The 17,172-nt window shown below is 33.9% G+C and overlaps 2 protein-coding genes across 2 annotated transcripts; both read right to left on the bottom strand.

Moving 5' to 3' along the window:
* Window positions 1-2,050: 2,050 nt before the first annotated feature.
* Window positions 2,051-6,897, bottom strand: LOC139861210 (casein kinase 1-like protein HD16). Its single transcript, XM_071849528.1, has 16 exons — window positions 6,339-6,897; window positions 5,334-5,462; window positions 5,158-5,231; window positions 4,979-5,048; window positions 4,816-4,871; window positions 4,619-4,690; window positions 4,417-4,511; window positions 4,252-4,318; window positions 4,028-4,157; window positions 3,722-3,940; window positions 3,476-3,618; window positions 3,204-3,378; window positions 3,035-3,125; window positions 2,794-2,951; window positions 2,449-2,637; window positions 2,051-2,256 (listed from the first exon to the last, which is right to left on the bottom strand). The coding sequence occupies exons 1-16, from the start codon at window positions 6,642-6,644 to the stop codon at window positions 2,197-2,199; spliced, it is 2,034 nt and encodes a 677-aa protein (XP_071705629.1). The 5' UTR covers window positions 6,645-6,897; the 3' UTR covers window positions 2,051-2,196.
* A 3,108-nt stretch (window positions 6,898-10,005) lies between these two features.
* LOC139863468 (putative anthocyanidin reductase) lies at window positions 10,006-10,638 on the bottom strand. The gene has a single exon (XM_071852100.1). The coding sequence runs from the start codon at window positions 10,636-10,638 to the stop codon at window positions 10,006-10,008; it is 633 nt and encodes a 210-aa protein (XP_071708201.1).
* Window positions 10,639-17,172: the final 6,534 nt, after the last annotated feature.

A 17,172-nucleotide genomic window follows, 5' to 3' on the forward strand; every position in this document is an offset into this window, starting at 1 on the left:
GAGATGAACACTGAAGTGCGGACCTTATCACTGGAGTGGGTTTTTTTTTCACTTTTTAAATTTTACTGTATTAATTACTAGTACATTACTATTACTATTACTATTATTTTATTATATTAACTATTAGACAAAAATAGTGAATAGTATCAAAAGTATTTTGAACATTTCACCTTTGTTTCTTCTTTTAACTAATTTTCATTTCACCACAAACACCCCTCAAACTTTGCTCAAAAATTAAAATGACCCCCAAAATAGGGGGGTAAAGTGTCAAAATAACATTTCCACAAAAAATCTTAAATAAACTCCACTCAAATATTCAACGGGTCATATCTTCTCGCTCGCAACGAGTTAAATTTTTCCGACACCATCGTTAAACTCGAAATAATTTTAGGAACACAATGTCACTAACTATACGCAAAACGGACGTTTTTTAAAAAATGCTAAATATTTAGGGTACTTTTCATATACGTTGATTTTGCGTTAAATTTTTAAAAGTCGACAATTCCATAGCGAAACGCGGAGATGCACATATATTGTTAATTTAAATAGCACATAAATCTTTCACGGATTGTACCTTTTAGTTCGACTCGAGTTGCGCTTCAACGACATCATCGTTAGCCACAAAATAATTTTACAAACTAAACGCAATAAAATACATTGAAACCGAACCCCCGGCGCAAAGCGAGGGTTCGAACACTAGTTTTATTCTAAATTTAAATCCCACTACAATTATGAATTAAGTATTTAAGCATATAGTTAATAGTAACTAATAAAAATCGGTTTCGGACATTACAAATGTTGACAGAAGTAAAATATGTGCAGGATAATGAGTCAAAGGCTTGAAGAGTCTCTTATCAAATCGTCCATGCTCACTTATCGATTGTGGAAGCTCAGTGAAAATGACCTTAGTGTAGTTACAGTCACTTAGAAAAATAATCACATACTTCGACAGTTCAACCTAAGGATCTTTCTATATTCTATTCTTTTGTCTACAATATAAAACGTTTTATTTTATTACCATCTTCTTTTTTATTAAAATATATAAAGTACGGGTCATCATCAAGAGTAAAGCATTTTTTTTGGAGGCAAGTGAGAGAAGTAATTTTTTTTCACTTTTTTAATTTTTTTTTTCCAGACATTAAGATCACATGAAAATATGAATATTTAAAAAAGACATTTTGTGATAAATGTTATTATTTTGGCAGAAAAACGTTGGAGAAATAAATGTTAGTAATAAGTAATGTTTTAATTAGGATTTTTTTCATCATTTTTTTCATCTTATGTGAAGTTTTTTTTTTTTTTTTCAAAATTTAGTCCAATTTAGAGTTTAGGGTTTAGTCCCTAAACCCAAAACTCTAAACTCAAAACTCTAAACCGTTCGTGTTAAAAATTCAACCTAAACCCTAATTTCTAAACCCTAAACCGTAATTTTTGAACCCTTAAAAAACAAACTTTAATAAAACATTACATATGATGCATGTTGTCATTTATTTCTTCGATCGTTTTCCCGCCAAAATAATAACATTTATCAAGTGTCTTTTTTAAATACTCATATTTTTATATTGATATTAATGTTTGAAAAAAAAAAAATTAAATAAAATACGAAAAAAATATACTTTCCCCAACAATAAGTGCTTCTCTTGATTAAAACACTCTTGATTAAAACACTATACAATACATGTTATTTCAACATATACTAATAGACAAAATGGAACAGACGGCACATTTCTATTGGATGAGATCAGACTCAACACTAAGTCACCTTTTTTACCCACTTTTGCTTCTATTTTTCTCATCCATTCTATCTATCAAATTTAGCAAACGTTCTATCAAATTTAGCAAACGTTCTACCACAGCAACACACGGAGACCCTAACTCGTTAGCATCATTCAATATACAAGTAATTAATTGTTAGTTAAATTGTTAAACTAAAATAAAAGGAAGGTAGAAAGACTAATTCTAGGAAGCCAATAAGAAGCAATTTCATATCTGTGATAAGGCATATGTGAGCAGAAGATATTGCAAAAAGGGATGAAAGGAGGGGCCAGAATAATATACATACACTTGAATACAATAAATAACATGTTTTACAAACAACATGAGATTTGATTTATCTCCTCAACTTCAACTCTTACACAATTCACAACTATATAATAATTGGCTTATGAGCAATTATCAAACCACGTACCATTGTCATCACGACACGGTTCTTCCATAGCAAATGCAAGCAAGATACAGATTTTTTGCCCACTTATCCTGCACATTTTCAAACCAAATCACACGTTAGACTAGACACTATTATAAGGGTATAACAAAAACATGAATCCATGCACATCCCTATTAAACTTTTGAAACCTAGAAAGTACACAAAGTTACAAACAGATTTTCTTTTTCTTTTTTTTCTTTTTTTAATAAACAAGAATACTAGAGTTGCAACTATACACTGACCTTAACATGTGTGCTTGGAAACTGTGATGTACGTAAAGTTTCCTGTGTTTCATCACCAGGCTTGCGTCGGGGTACACTTAAGATAAGGGCAGTTTGATCCCACGTGGCAGCTGTTGACGTAATACGATAACCATTATCCCACCGTCTGTGGATCCCCTCACTTGGATAAAGAAAATCAAGCTCCACAACCTACAAAGCACAAGCCATTACTCACAAAGTGTTTTTCACATATATATATTGTTCCTACTTAAAGCAACATAAAAGCTACAATGATACTAAAGAAGCATACATATTAACATATATAATTATATATCATTCGATATAGGAAGTAAGAGTGAGCGATACCTGGTCACTGAAGCCGGCATTTCGAGACATGACTATACCCCATCGGGTACCTGCTGTTGCCATTGAGGTCACATGAAACCCTTCTCGCCATTTTTTGTTTATCCACTTGTAAGGGAACGAATCACTTACTTTGTAAGATTGTTGAGTATACTGGGTCCCTACAAAAATCAGTTTATATTTATACCTAAAGGCCAACAGTTGGGTGCATAAAGACACCCATAAAGCAAGATTTGTAACCAACCTTTTGACATCACTACAAGAGAGCTGCCATTATTAGCACCCGCAATGGAACTAATATAATAGTTCTTCTCCCATTGTTCCATAATCCATTCCTAATGAGAATAAAAAAAAATATAAGCATACAACTTGTGGGACCCCACTTGTAAAAATAGTACGAGTATAATTTGTACTTTGTGTAGGAAGAAAGGAGAGAGCTCGTAAACTTGGTTTGTGAAGCCGGTCCCAGCATCCATTATTAGGGCCCACAAGTTTGAACAAGATGCAACAGAACTTATTAGTAAACCATCAGCATTTCCTCTCTCAATATGTTGGCTCAATCTTGCATCTGCAACATTGTAATGATACCTAATGGAAAGTAAACATGTGATGTTTATGATATATATATTATCCCTTATCAGATCAGATAAAAGGTAAAAAAAAAAAAAAAAAATAAAGTAGCGACCTTTGTTTCATTGGTTGCCTAGCATTGTAAATTGAAACCCACTGTGTTGCAGGAAAACCCATTCGAATTTTCTTTGTAGGCTGTCCTTCATCTTCCTCATCAAGATTCAATCTGCCCCGTTTTTGACCAACTTGGAATATAATCTAAAATCAACACAAAGTTGAAAACTTTAAGTTACCCATTCATCAACATATTTATTTACTGGAATATAATCTAACATTATAACTATTATAGTTGTGGATTTACCTTCTGAGCTCCATCAGTGTTTATGGGCCTTATGGCAGGATTGGGCCCTAGTAGGCCCTCAAACAAAGAAATTAATCTGGAATAGTTTGGTTCTTCGTCGAACTTCATATTCACAACTATCTCCAGAAATTGCTTTACAGATGCAGGGCAAAAGCAACATAACATTTCAGGAGATGTGGCCATTTTTTTCTTACAAACCAGAAATGATTTATTGTCACCCTGAAAACAATAACACATATCAATGTAACTACAATTTGTATCACATTTATATACCAAAACAGAAAATTATAACAAATCAAAAAATACCTGGTATCCTTGCCAAGGCAACCTGCCACGATGAAGAAAGATAAGCGTATAAGCAAGAGATTCGAGATCGTCTCGTCTACTAGCAGTCCTTCCTAAATGTGCGTGCACACTAGCATATCTAACCGTTCCTCTGCATTCATATGAAAATAGATATCAATTTTCTGCATTAGAGGGATGTATTAAAATGGTTTGTTTCCATGTAACTGGTGATCTAAAATTTTTACCTGAACATATCAGGACGCTGATCATAGTCAACATGTTGACCACTGGCAGTCTCTCGCCACTTTGTTGCTGCATATCATGAGTCAATAAATGAATACATTCATAAAACCAATTGGAAATTTTTTAAAGAAAAAAATCAATAATGAGTGAATATGATGATATCTTACCCAGACCCAGATCGACAAGAAATAACTTTTTTTCTTGAGATGTTGATGGCTGACCAAGTAAAAAATTTTCTGGCTTTACATCTCCATGCACATAACTGACATATAACATCAGTAAAAAGTAATGTCAAACATGGAAGAAAAAAAATACAATTATATCTGTAACTATGAATCTAGACAAAAAGGAAAGAGTTGGATAACATACCCTCTTGCATGCATCTTGTCCAAAATTGATAAAGCCTCGACGGCTATACAAGAAACCATTTCAGATGACATCCTGGAAATTTGACATGGTCAACAAACAAGAAACATGGACCATAACCAATAAAAGACACGTCTAGGTTAAGTCAAATGACAAGGGCAACAAAAAAAAACGTAAGTTTACAAACTTAAAAAACTCACGTTTGTCCTGAAGAATTCCATACATCCCACAAACTAGGGCCAAGCATGTCCATGACCTGGAAGAGTGAAAAACGCATAAGAACAGCAGATTATTGTATTGTCAAGAAAGAAAAAAAAAAAAAAAAAAAAATCCAACAAATGAGAAGGAAGCCAACTATCATACCATCACATAGTACTCTCCTTGTTTTCCTTTAAAGTGTACTTTAGGCACACCATGACTACCACCTAAAGTGCTGTTTGACCAATAAAATTATGAGTAACTTCCAACTTTAAAAGATAAATATGTGTAGCACTTCAGCATCAATTAAAAAAAAAAAAAAAAAAGAAAAGAAAAAAACATACTTGTAAACTTGCCATTCATACGGAGGACCATAACTGCACCCTTTGCTATTTTTGTGCTCAAACTTAAGAGCTACCTGTTACAAAAATGAAATACAAAAAATAAATTAGCCAACAGCCATTACAAAAGGAGACAACTTGTAGCATTCTAAGTTGATTGCTTGGTACAAAAAACATACCTCTGTGGCCCCTGGGCCTGATATGCGTTCAGTTCCACCAGAAACACGGCGACCTACAAATACCTGACCAAAGCCACCTTTGCCTAATTTCCTCTCAACCTTGTATACTGGTGATCCGCCTACTTGAACCTGAAAGGATACAAAAAGAACGATCGTACAGTTACTCCTGCATGAACTGCATCCAAGTCACCAAATGAAAATTTAAATAGTTTGATCATTAAAAACAGTCTGAAGTAATAAATTTAAGCTCGCAGAAAATCAGCTTAAAACAAAATCCATAAACAGCTTTCTCTTTCCACTTTGTACAGTTGCTGTACTCAGTCAGCTGAGTTATTGCAGTTCATTCAGGTAGCAGATAACAACAACACAACTACTCAATTGATCTATGGAATTGTGTAACTTGTGCCCTGAGGTCACACGTTATGAGGCAATGAACGAACTAATTGTTGCCATGTATATACATACACATAATATACACAAATAAATATATATATATATATATATATATATATATATATATATATATATACAATCAATATTCGATATACAGAATTCAAAGTCAATAAAAAGATTTTTGAGTATTAATGTTAAGTCTTGATGATTTTATTGAACCCTTGATCTTATGACTCCAAAAGTCGGTATCACTCTAAAGTCCCCGACTATGAACTCGTACTTGTAAAGCAAAAAGCATAAGCATAAAGACTTGAATTAATCTTTCAAGTTCGATGAAAATGCATAAACACATTCAGAAACACAAACATATACAGAAAACAAAACCATAAAGTCATGAAGAATATGAAGATAATTCAAGAACTTAGAGATGGCCCATAAATTTTTAGTTTCCTAAAACCAACTAGTAAAAATTATAACCATTTTAACAACATTCATCGAGCTTTACACAAGTAACTAACAAATTAATTTCCTTCTTAAGGCCATGCAACAAATCAACACTTTAAAAATCTTAAAACCAAATTACAGAACAAATAAGAGGTTTGTGGTTTATACCTTCTCAGGAAAAGGAGCAGTATTCCCTTCTTCTTCCTGTCCAGTAACCTTATTAGCACTCAAACCACCACTACCATCCGCCATCTCTACTTTGACTTCCTTAACTACTTTGACTTCTTCTGAAACAACCACCACCACCGGTAATGCTGTTAACTCCTTCTGAGTCGCCGCTGCTCGTGTTTTCACGCGATTACCTTCCAAATGCTCCGATCTTTTGTTCGCCGCAATCAGCGATCTACGACCTCTCTTATTAACGATTACAGGGGAACCACCGGTACGGCGTACTCTACGGCGAAGCTCCGGCATTCTCTAGCTAGAAAATTCATACATGACGATGAAACCGAAATAACTACCATCATCTATGATCAAAGCGCAAGTTTAACTAACTGTTTTACGCAATATGTAAGCTAAACCCTAAATTAAAAGGTTAGAGTCCGTACGTAGTGAACGGTGGTTTGTAAAGATGATATGATCGGTGATTTTGAAGAGGTGTCGAGTTGGTTGGGAAGAAGGGTTATAGATATAGGTTTTTGTATGTATATATTACTCCGTATTTAGGTCAAAAAATCAGGGGATGATAAAAGGGGGGAAACGGATGTTCTTTCTTCTTAAAGATATTTTTAAGATATTTTTGTTCCGTCAAATATAATCTTAGAAAACCTTGATTTGAAAATATTTGTATTTTGTATTGTTGTTAAATAATTAAATTAATAATTAATTTTTCAAAAGTTACTAAGCACACTTTCTACATTTGTTTAATTTTGATTAATTTATTTATAATTTATTTTTATCGTGTAGGTGGTGTAATAAAGTTTTTTCATGTAATTGAAAATTTTGAAATGTGTAAGTGGCAGTTTGCGGCATGTACTATTGGTTAGCATCATGGCATGTGATGGATGAAATGACTGACAGAAGTTTGGGGTCTTGTAGTTCCATTATCAATTGCTCCTACTTGTATCATGTCTTGTCACTACTTTTTTTTTTTTTTTCGGCTAAAAAAAGATGATTATATTGATAGAAACCTTCGTAAAACAATGAAAGTTTATTGTCCAAATACAATGAAAGAGGCATGTGTAGCTCATAAGGCTGGTCCCAATGGTTCGCCCAGGAAGCTCGCCCAGGTCTAGGATGGCAAAAATACCCGTACCCGATGGGGAAACCCGAAATCCGATATTATCGGGCTGGGTATGGTTCGGGTATACGGGTTTAGAGTCGGGTATGGGTATATATTTATTTTTTTTCCCGGATTTGAGTTCGGGTTTGATTTTAATTAAAAACTCATATACCCGATCCGTATACTCAACTTATTTACCCGATCCATTTATTTAATATATATATATATATATATATATATATATATATATATATATATATATATATATATATATATATATATATTCTGTTACTTAACAAGTAAATTTTTAATTTAATAAAATTTCTGAATTTTAGATTTTAGATGGGCAGTATGATAATGGACGGTTCATTCCTTATTTCCTCGATTCCTTTATAGTTTATACACTGATCCCTAATTTTTCTCAATTACAATAAACTCTTCATTCCTTTAGATCTCTAATTTTTCGCAGTTGCAATACACTCTTCATTCCTTAAGACATGTTCTTTGATGTTTCTGTTATCACATTCTATTCTATTTTGCATGATATTAGATTTTGATAACTTATGGCTCATGGTACTTTTTTCACATTAGATTATTACTGAAACTTAAACATTGTTACATGTGAATGTATGAACGGGGATCCCGTTACCCGTGGGGAAACCCGTTACCCGACGGTTAGTTGATAAATGGGTACCCGGCGGGTATGGAACCGGGTTTGGGAGTGAGTTTTTTAATCGGATTCGGGTTTGGTATTGTCTATACCCGACCAAACCCGACCCGATGCCATCCCTACCCAGGTCCACCCAGCCTGGGCGCTATTGGCACGAGTCCGCCCAGGCCACCGCCCCTACGGCAGTTTGCAAAAAAAAAAAAAAAAAAAAAAAAAAAAAAAAAAAAAAAAAAAAACCAACGGCTATGTGCACCGGTTACCTTTTTTTTTTTTTTTTTTCCCCTTTTTCCTATATATAACACTCATATTCTCTTATTTTTTCACACACAAACATACATTTCTTTTTTATTTCCATCACTCTCATTTTTTTTTTTTACCTTTTCATCATTTTTACACTCAATTAAACAAAATGAGTTCCAATAACACAAATCCCGATCCGGACACATATATGGTATTATCGATCACGAATACCACTACGAATCGAGCACTCGAATCACTTAACGCGTTAGATGAATTAAGTGACAACGAAGAAGTTGAACCAATACCACGGGCACCTAGAAGATATTTACAAAGAGATCGTCAGGGTCGTGCAAGGGCTTTATGGAATGATTATTTTTCCGACGATCCCACTTTTCCGGCCGATTATTTTCGTAATCGTTTTCGAATGAGCAAACCTCTATTTCTTCGTATATGTCAAGGTATTTTGAACTTTTCTCAATCTCCGGTTCCAAAATATTTTAGTTATTTTATTCAAAGACGTGATGCTACCGGATTACTTGGTTTTAATATTGTTCAAAAAATCACATCCGCCATACGTCAACTAGCTTATGCCGCTTCGGCCGATGTTTTTGATAAGTGTTTGCATATGGGTGAACAAACCTCATATGATTGTTTAAACAATTTTTGCAAATGTGAACAAACCTCATACGTTAGTTAAGGCGTTCAGAAATCCGATAGACCCGAAACAAAAAAAAAAAAATTCAAAGGTATCAAGAATCGGCAAGAAAAGATATTGAACGAGCATTTGGAATACTACAAGGCCGATGGCAAATTGTTCAACGTCCGGCACGACCGTATTATATCCGCAAAATTAGAAGAATTTTGTTAGCTTGTGTGATATTAAATAATATGATAACCGAGGACAACGGTCGTTCCTTTTGTGGACTTGAGGAAAATTATCGTCCGGTTCGACGAGCACGGGGATCATTTCAAGAAAGGGTTGATGCGCATATGCGAGTGAACGCGGAAATAAGAGATGTGGGCATTCATCGACTACTACGAGATATGTTTGGAGAACACATACATAATCTTTCACCTAATTATCGCATACGACATGATCCGACAAGAAATCCAAACAATCAAGATGACGCCGGACCTTCACACATTCCCGATGACGAGGATGAAGAAGATCAAGAAGACGACGATGAAGAATAGGACTTTTAATATTAATTATTGTAGTGTTTTATTTATATTTTCATGTAATTTTATTTTTAATTGTATGTTTTATTTTAATGTATTTTTTTAATTATTGTAATGTTTTTTAATTACTGTAATGATTTTTTATTTTTAATAAAAAATTTAGTTTAATAAAATAATTGTAATTATTTGATAATATAAAAAAATTTAAAAAAAGAAAATATAAATATGGAAGGAAGGAGTGTCATGATTAGGAGTGTTTAGTCCTGGGTTTAGTCCTGGAAAGGAAGTGAGATGGAAGTGTTGATGTGACAGTGAATGATTGGTTAGTTCTGAAAGAAGTTCTGTCATAGTTGGGACCTCTCTAACAAGAACTAGCCCAAAATACATGAAAAGAACTAGTAAACTAAAAAAAACATTGAAAGGCTAAAGAAATAGAAACAAATAAGGAAGCAAAACTCGTACTGTTATGCACCAAAGTGGCAATGTACACCCTTTGTGTGTTCTCTAGAAGAAAGTAAGAGACCATAGTCAATGCAATATTCAACAGTTTGATGTATAACTTCTTGCAAGTTATACTTGTACTTAAAGCCCAAATCTTTCAACTTCTTTGAAGATATTTCAGCAGGGACTGATTCATCTTTTGTCTCTACAACTCTTTGTGAATTAAGGGAAAGATAAACTTTTGAAAAATGATGAACCAATTGAGACAAAGTAAAACTATCAGTGCAACATATGTATCTTCCATGTGCTTGATCATGTTCCATGAGGAACAAGTGAGCTTTGCATATGTCTTCGGTAAGAACTAATGCAATTGAACCCATTCTAGAATTCACAGATGGTAATATAGGTGTGAGTGTGGAATCACCTGTTACCGGAGAAAGAAGAAAACGAATGCAAAATGGGACTATCGAAGTGAGAAAGAAGGAAACAGTAGTCACAGTGTTTCCAAACTCATTGAGAATGGGTTGTGAACCCACTTTAACCATGGATTCTTGAGTTGCTAAAAGTTGAATTTGAAAGCTATATACAAAGGCACCAGCCATACGACTTCTCGACTTAATTCTGAGGCCTCGGGTGTACCAAGAGGCGATTCTCATGGTTTTGAGGAGTTGGCGAGATCCTCATCCTCCGCCATATTCTTCATCATCATGCCAAAAAAGAGGAATTGAAATTTTTTGAGTTGATTCTTGCCCAACAACGTGGTTGATTTCACTATACGTGTCGAATAAATCAGAAATATTTGGTACGTTGTCGACCCAATTACTATCCTTAGGTTTAGCTTTCTTCTTATCTTCTACAATAAAAGGTAGTTCTTGTGTGCCTTCTTTAAGAGTACAGCGTTTCCTAATCTCTTGACATGAAGCCCGGCAACTAATTCCGAAGCATTGACCTTGAAGATGAGTTTTGTTTATGTCAGCTACCTTCGAAGCAAAAGAAGCATTGTTGTGAATAAACGAGTTGGCTTTTACAGCAGAGGAGTTTGGGATAGTAATTGAATTAGAAGAGTTTTTTGAGTTGGGTGTAATTTTTGGTGATAATAGGTTGAGGGCAGGATAGTCATTTTCCTCAAAACTAAAAGGTAACTGTTGAGACGTGTGAGGATTGGTTGACATTGACTTGTCCTCTTTTGCCATGTTCTCTTTACCTTGTTCTTATTTTTAGATGAAAACAGTGCCCTTTTTATTTCTTCTGCCTCTTTTTCCTTCTCATTTAGGATAGCTTTTGACACTTTCTCCATAGAGTATTGTATCTCTTTTGATTTGGCTATGTTTTCTGATGTAGTTACTTTAGTTGGAGTTTGAAAGTTTAAATCATCAACGGTAACAAATCATTCACCATCTTCCGGCAGGATTTCCCCATCCTCCGGTAGAAGTTCCGGTGACCGTTGACTTTCCGGCATCGGTTCCTTTTCTTTATCTTTGGCTTTTCGATCTTCCATAGCTTTAAGAGAAAGCTGCAAAACCTCGTTATATTCTTCGATGATTTCGTCACTCACTATTTCAAACGTTTCGTTGTTATCAACTTCTTCAATCCATATATTACAAACAGTGGTATTTGAAACGTTTGCTTTCACATACTTCTTGATCGTACCAGGGTCGTTGACCTCCACAAGGGCATACATTGTGTCAGCTTGTTTGAGATTGTAAGAATTACGATCGACATGGAGGATTCGGCCAAAATTCTTAGCAACTTCGATAGTGCAATCGGGAGAAACACAATCATAAGGAATACCTCTTATCATTACTTTTGAAACTTTAAGGCTATATTCTCGAGATTTATTTAGGATGGAAAGGAGAGGAGACTGATAGATTAAAAAATAACAGCGATTCTCGAGTTTTAAATTTCAGCGGAAATGAGAGGAGGGGAGATGATTAAGAAAGATAGTACCTTTAGATTTTGTCACCAAAACTCTCCGCCCATATTTGGACGGATTAGAAAGGATAGTAAAACACTTTCATCCCCTTTCTTCTCCACTTTTTTCCGCTAAAAGAAAAACTCGAGAATACAACCTAAAGAAATTTTTCCTTCTTTCAATCATCGGAATAACCTCAATAAATTCTAGCTCGTTCAAAGTCGGTCCCATCGTTATTCTTTGAAAACTTCCTTCGTCGCTGCACTGAACGATAAACCCGTAAGATCCCCAAACTGAAACTGAATCAATGGCTATGAATCGACTTTTAAGCCATTTAAATAACTTTAACGCTTTGATAGGTTCTTGGGGGTCGATGATGATAGCTGTTAGATTAAGATGATTACATGTTTCTTGATTTAGGGATAAATTGATTGAAGGAACAAATTCGTTTGGACTATGAAATTGTTGTGAACAGAAGTCTGTAGATGGGATCTTGGTGTTCAATTCGTTTTTGGCCAATCCTACAAATAGGATTCTGCCATTAATACTCTTGCCATTCATCTCGGTAACGACTTTGTAAGCCTGATCTATGTTCTCAAACTTAACAAAAGCAAAAGATCGATCTTGTTTTCAAGATAAACCTTGAATTGTTCCATAAATTTGTAAAACGTTGTTGATGGTTGTTGGATTTGTAAAACGTGAAAGCCCACCTAAGAATACAGTGGATTTTTTGGGAAAGGAAGGGTAATTACGTGTTTGATTATATGGATTGTTTCGTTTAAGGGGGATTGAATTGGGGAATGATGGCTTGAATTTTTGTTGAGAGAGTTCAAGAGCCATGGTTTTTTGAAAAATTGTATAATTATGTCTTGTATGGTTTGAATTATGTCTTGTCACTACTTGAAGCATGTTAGTTTATTAATATTAATATACATAAAGAAATTAGCAAAATTTGTAAATTTAAGTGTGCTTTTAATAAAACAAAATAATTAAATAGTACTAATTTAAAACGTAAATAATTTAAAAGTTTTAATAAAACTTGATTTTGAACGAAAGCAACCCTTTTTAAATGTTAAATGGAGTGGTAGTTCTTGTTAGACTAGTAGTGCATAAAATCAAATTACCGTATTAGATTAGAGGTACTCAATCTGTAATTAAGATGATTTGTTTTTCTTCTTCTTCTTCTTTCTTTTTTTTACATCCTCACTAGTTATAATAAATAGCAGTTTTCAATCCGCTAACTTGGCTATCGTTTGTCAGCTTCTGTCCCTGTTGAATCGGTTATATCCGTTGCCACGACATGCACTCCCCCTGCCTGCTTTATCTGATCGTTCTTGGGGAAAAATTCTCTGTCTTCATTTGTGATCATGTTGGGCGAAAAGTAGTTGTAGAGGAGCGACTAACTTCTTCCCTTACTCTAATCCCACCTCGACTGAAATGACAATTTGGCAATTACGCCGCAAACCTTTCGCCGCTATAAACTTGTCGTTTACTACTGACTTTAAACCACCAACCAAACTTCACTTCATTGTAACAACCTCGATTAACGAATCCAAAAATCACAAATCCCATAAAACATTCACTTCGCACGAAATCCATAACTATAATTCGTCATCATGGTTGAATGCTGATGTGATCGACAATGTGTAATCAAAACATCAGTTTGGAGTAAACCTGCAGACCAAGATGTTTTGATTACATATTGTTGACCAAACTAGCATTCAAACATGATGGTGAATTGGGTTATTGATTTCATGTGAATGGAATGTTTATGGGATTTCGTGGTTTTTGAATTCGACACTCGAGGTTGAAATGTCCCGTTCTTATTGATTTAAAACGTTCCATATTAATTGATTTCGTTGCGAGGTTTTGACCTCTATATGAGACGTTTTTCAAAGACTGCATTCATTTTAAAACAAACCATAACCTTTATTTCATAAATAAAGGTTTAAAAAGCTTTACGTAGATTATCAAATAATGATAATCTAAAATATCCTGTTTACACACGACCATTACATAATGGTTTACAATACAAATATGTTACATCGAAATCAGTTTCTTGAATGCAGTTTTTACACAATATCATACAAACATGGACTCCAAATCTTGTCCTTATTTTAGTATGCAACAGCGAAAGCTCTTAGTATTCACCTGAGAATAAACATGTTTTAAACGTCAACAAAAATGTTGGTGAGTTATAGGTTTAACCTATATATATCAAATCGTAAAAATAGACCACAAGATTTCATATTTCAATACACATCCCATATGAAATGTCCCGTTCTTATTGATTAAAAACGTTCCATATTAATTGATTTCGTTGCGAGGTTTTGACCTCTATATGAGACGTTTTTCAAAGACTGCATTCATTTTAAAACAAACCATAACCTTTATTTCATCAATAAAGGTTTTAAAAAAACTTTACGTAGATTATCAAATAATGATAATCTAAAATATCCTGTTTACACGCGACCATTACATAATGGTTTACAATACAAATATGTTACAACGAAATAAGTTTCTTGAATGCAGTTTTTACACAATATCATACAAGCATGGACTCCAAATCTCGTCCTTATTTAAGTATGCGACAGCGGAAGCTCTTAATATTCACCTGAGAATAAACATGCTTTAAACGTCAACAAAAATGTTGGTGAGTTATAGGTTTAACCTATATATATCAAATCATAACAATAGACCACACGATTTCATATTTCAATATACATCCCATACATAGAGATAAAAATCATTCATATGGTGAACACCTGGTAACCGACATTAACAAGATGCATATATAAGAATATCCCCATCATTCCGGGACACCCTTAGGATATGATATAAATTTCGAAGTACTAAAGCATCCGGTACTTTGGATGGGGTTTGTTAGGCCCAATAGATCTATCTTTAGGATTCGTGTCAATTAGGGTGTCTGTTCCCTAATTCTTAGATTACCAGACTTAATAAAAAGGGGCATATTCGATTTCGATAATTCAACCATAGAATGTAGTTTCATGTACTTATGTCTATTTTGTAAATCATTTATAAAACCTGCATGTATTCTCATCCCAAAAATATTAGATTTTAAAAGTGGGACTATAAATCACTTTCACAGATTTTTACTTCGTCAGGAAGTAAGACTTGGCCACTGGTTGATTCACGAACCTATAACAATATATACATATATATCAAAGTATGTTCAAAATATATTTACAACACTTTTAATATATCTTGATGTTTTAAGTTTATTAAGTCAGCTGTCCTCGTTAGTAACCTACAACTAGTTGTCCACAGTTAGATGTACAGAAATAAATCGATAAATATTATATTGAATCAATCCACGACCCAGTGTATACGTATCTCAGTATTGATCACAACTCAAACTATATATATTTTGGAATCAACCTCAACCCTGTATAGCTAACTCCAACATTCACATATAGAGTGTCTATGGTTGTTCCGAAATATATATAGATGTGTCGACATGATAGGTCAAAACATTGTATATGTGTCTATGGTATCTCAAGATTACATAATATACAATACAAGTTGATTAAGTTATGGTTGGAATAGATTTGTTACCAATTTTCACGTGGCTAAAATGAGAAAAATTATCCAATCTTGTTTTACCCATAACTTCTTCATTTTAAATCCGTTTTGAGTGAATCAAATTGCTATGGTTTCATATTGAACTCTATTTTATGAATCTAAACAGAGAAAGTATAGGTTTATAGTCGGAAAAATAAGTTACAAGTCGTTTTTGTAAAGGTAGTCATTTCAGTCGAAAGAACGACGTCTAGATTACCATTTTAGAAAACATACTTCCACTTTGAGTTTAACCATAATTTTTGGATATAGTTTCATGTTCATAATAAAAATCATTTTCTCAGAATAACAACTTTTAAATCAAAGTTTATCATAGTTTTTAATTAACTAACCCAAAACAGCACGCGGTGTTACTACGAGGGCGTAAATCCGATTTTACGGTGTTTTTCGTGATTCCAGGTTTTAAATCATTAAGTTAGCATATCATATAGATATAGAACATGTGTTTAGTTGATTTTAAAAGTCAAGTTAGAAGGATTAACTTTTGTTTGCGAACAAGTTTAGAATTAACTAAACTATGTTCTAGTGATTACAAGTTTAAACCTTCGAATAAGATAGCTTTATATGTATGAATCGAATGATGTTATGAACATCATTACTATCTTAAGTTCCTTGGATAAACCTACTGGAAAAGAGAAAAATGGATCTAGCTTCAACGGATCCTTGGATGGCTCGAAGTTCTTGAAGCAGAATCATGACACGAAAACAAGTTCAAGTAAGATCATCACTTGAAATAAGATTGTTATAGTTATAGAAATTGAACCAAAGTTTGAATATGATTATTACCTTGTATTAGAATGATAACCTACTGTAAGAAACAAAGATTTCTTGAGTTTGGATGATCACCTTATGTGACGATCGCTCCAAATCCATATGGACGAACACATCATTCATTGATTACATTGCGAAGTATTTGACCTCTATATGATACGTTTTGTAAACATTGCATTCTTTTGAAAAGGCACACCATTAATGTATATTTAAATCAAAGGTTTTCGACATTTGATGATTCCTACATATAGACAATCATCGTATATAATAGTTTACAATAGTGCTTTCGTTGACAATGCAGTCAAAATAAGGTACATGGTGATGAATTGGTGAATGCAACGTTTTCTTGAAAAATATGCCATGTAAGACTCCATGCACATAGCTTGTCTATCATATAAGCAAACAGCGGAAGACTTCTAGGGAACCTGAGAATGAACATGCTAACAAGTGTCAACACAAAGGTTGGTGAGTTCATAGTTTGTATGTTTCGAATAATCTGTATATAAAGATGGATCACAAGATTTCAGTTGTTTCATCCAGAAACATTTATCAAAATATTCTACAAGATTGAGCACCCTGGTAACTAAACTTTAACGTCTATATAATAAGTACCCCTGTTTTAACATACATGCAACCAACATGTACAATACACGTAAACCAACATGTACTAAACTCAAATAGTATACGTCTGTTTTATAGTTCAGGCTAGGGTTTCTATACCTGAAACAGACGGGGATGTCAAGCCCTATGGATCCATATACTACTACTCACGCCCACCAGTTCTTATAACTGGCAGTTACTAGTTACCAAAGCTAAGGGATTTTCGGTTTAAACTCAGTGTAGAATTTAGTATGTACTTGTATCCATTGTGTTTAAAATAAAGTGCATTTATTCTCAGCCCAAA

The sequence above is a fragment of the Rutidosis leptorrhynchoides genome, chromosome 8, assembly GCF_046630445.1.
Source record: "Rutidosis leptorrhynchoides isolate AG116_Rl617_1_P2 chromosome 8, CSIRO_AGI_Rlap_v1, whole genome shotgun sequence".
Lineage (NCBI taxonomy): Eukaryota > Viridiplantae > Streptophyta > Magnoliopsida > Asterales > Asteraceae > Rutidosis > Rutidosis leptorrhynchoides.

Coding starts and splice junctions, on each gene's coding strand:
- LOC139861210 (XM_071849528.1), bottom strand. CDS start 6,644: ATGCCGGAGCTTCGCCGTAGAGTACGCCGTACCGGTGGTTCCCCTGTA. Junction 4,691..4,815: donor TGGAATTCTTCAGGACAAAC/GTGAGTTTTTTA, acceptor TCAAATTTCCAG/GATGTCATCTGAAATGGTTT. Junction 4,158..4,251: donor CAGCGTCCTGATATGTTCAG/GTAAAAATTTTA, acceptor ATATGAATGCAG/AGGAACGGTTAGATATGCTA.
- LOC139863468 (XM_071852100.1), bottom strand. CDS start 10,638: ATGAGAATCGCCTCTTGGTACACCCGAGGCCTCAGAATTAAGTCGAGA.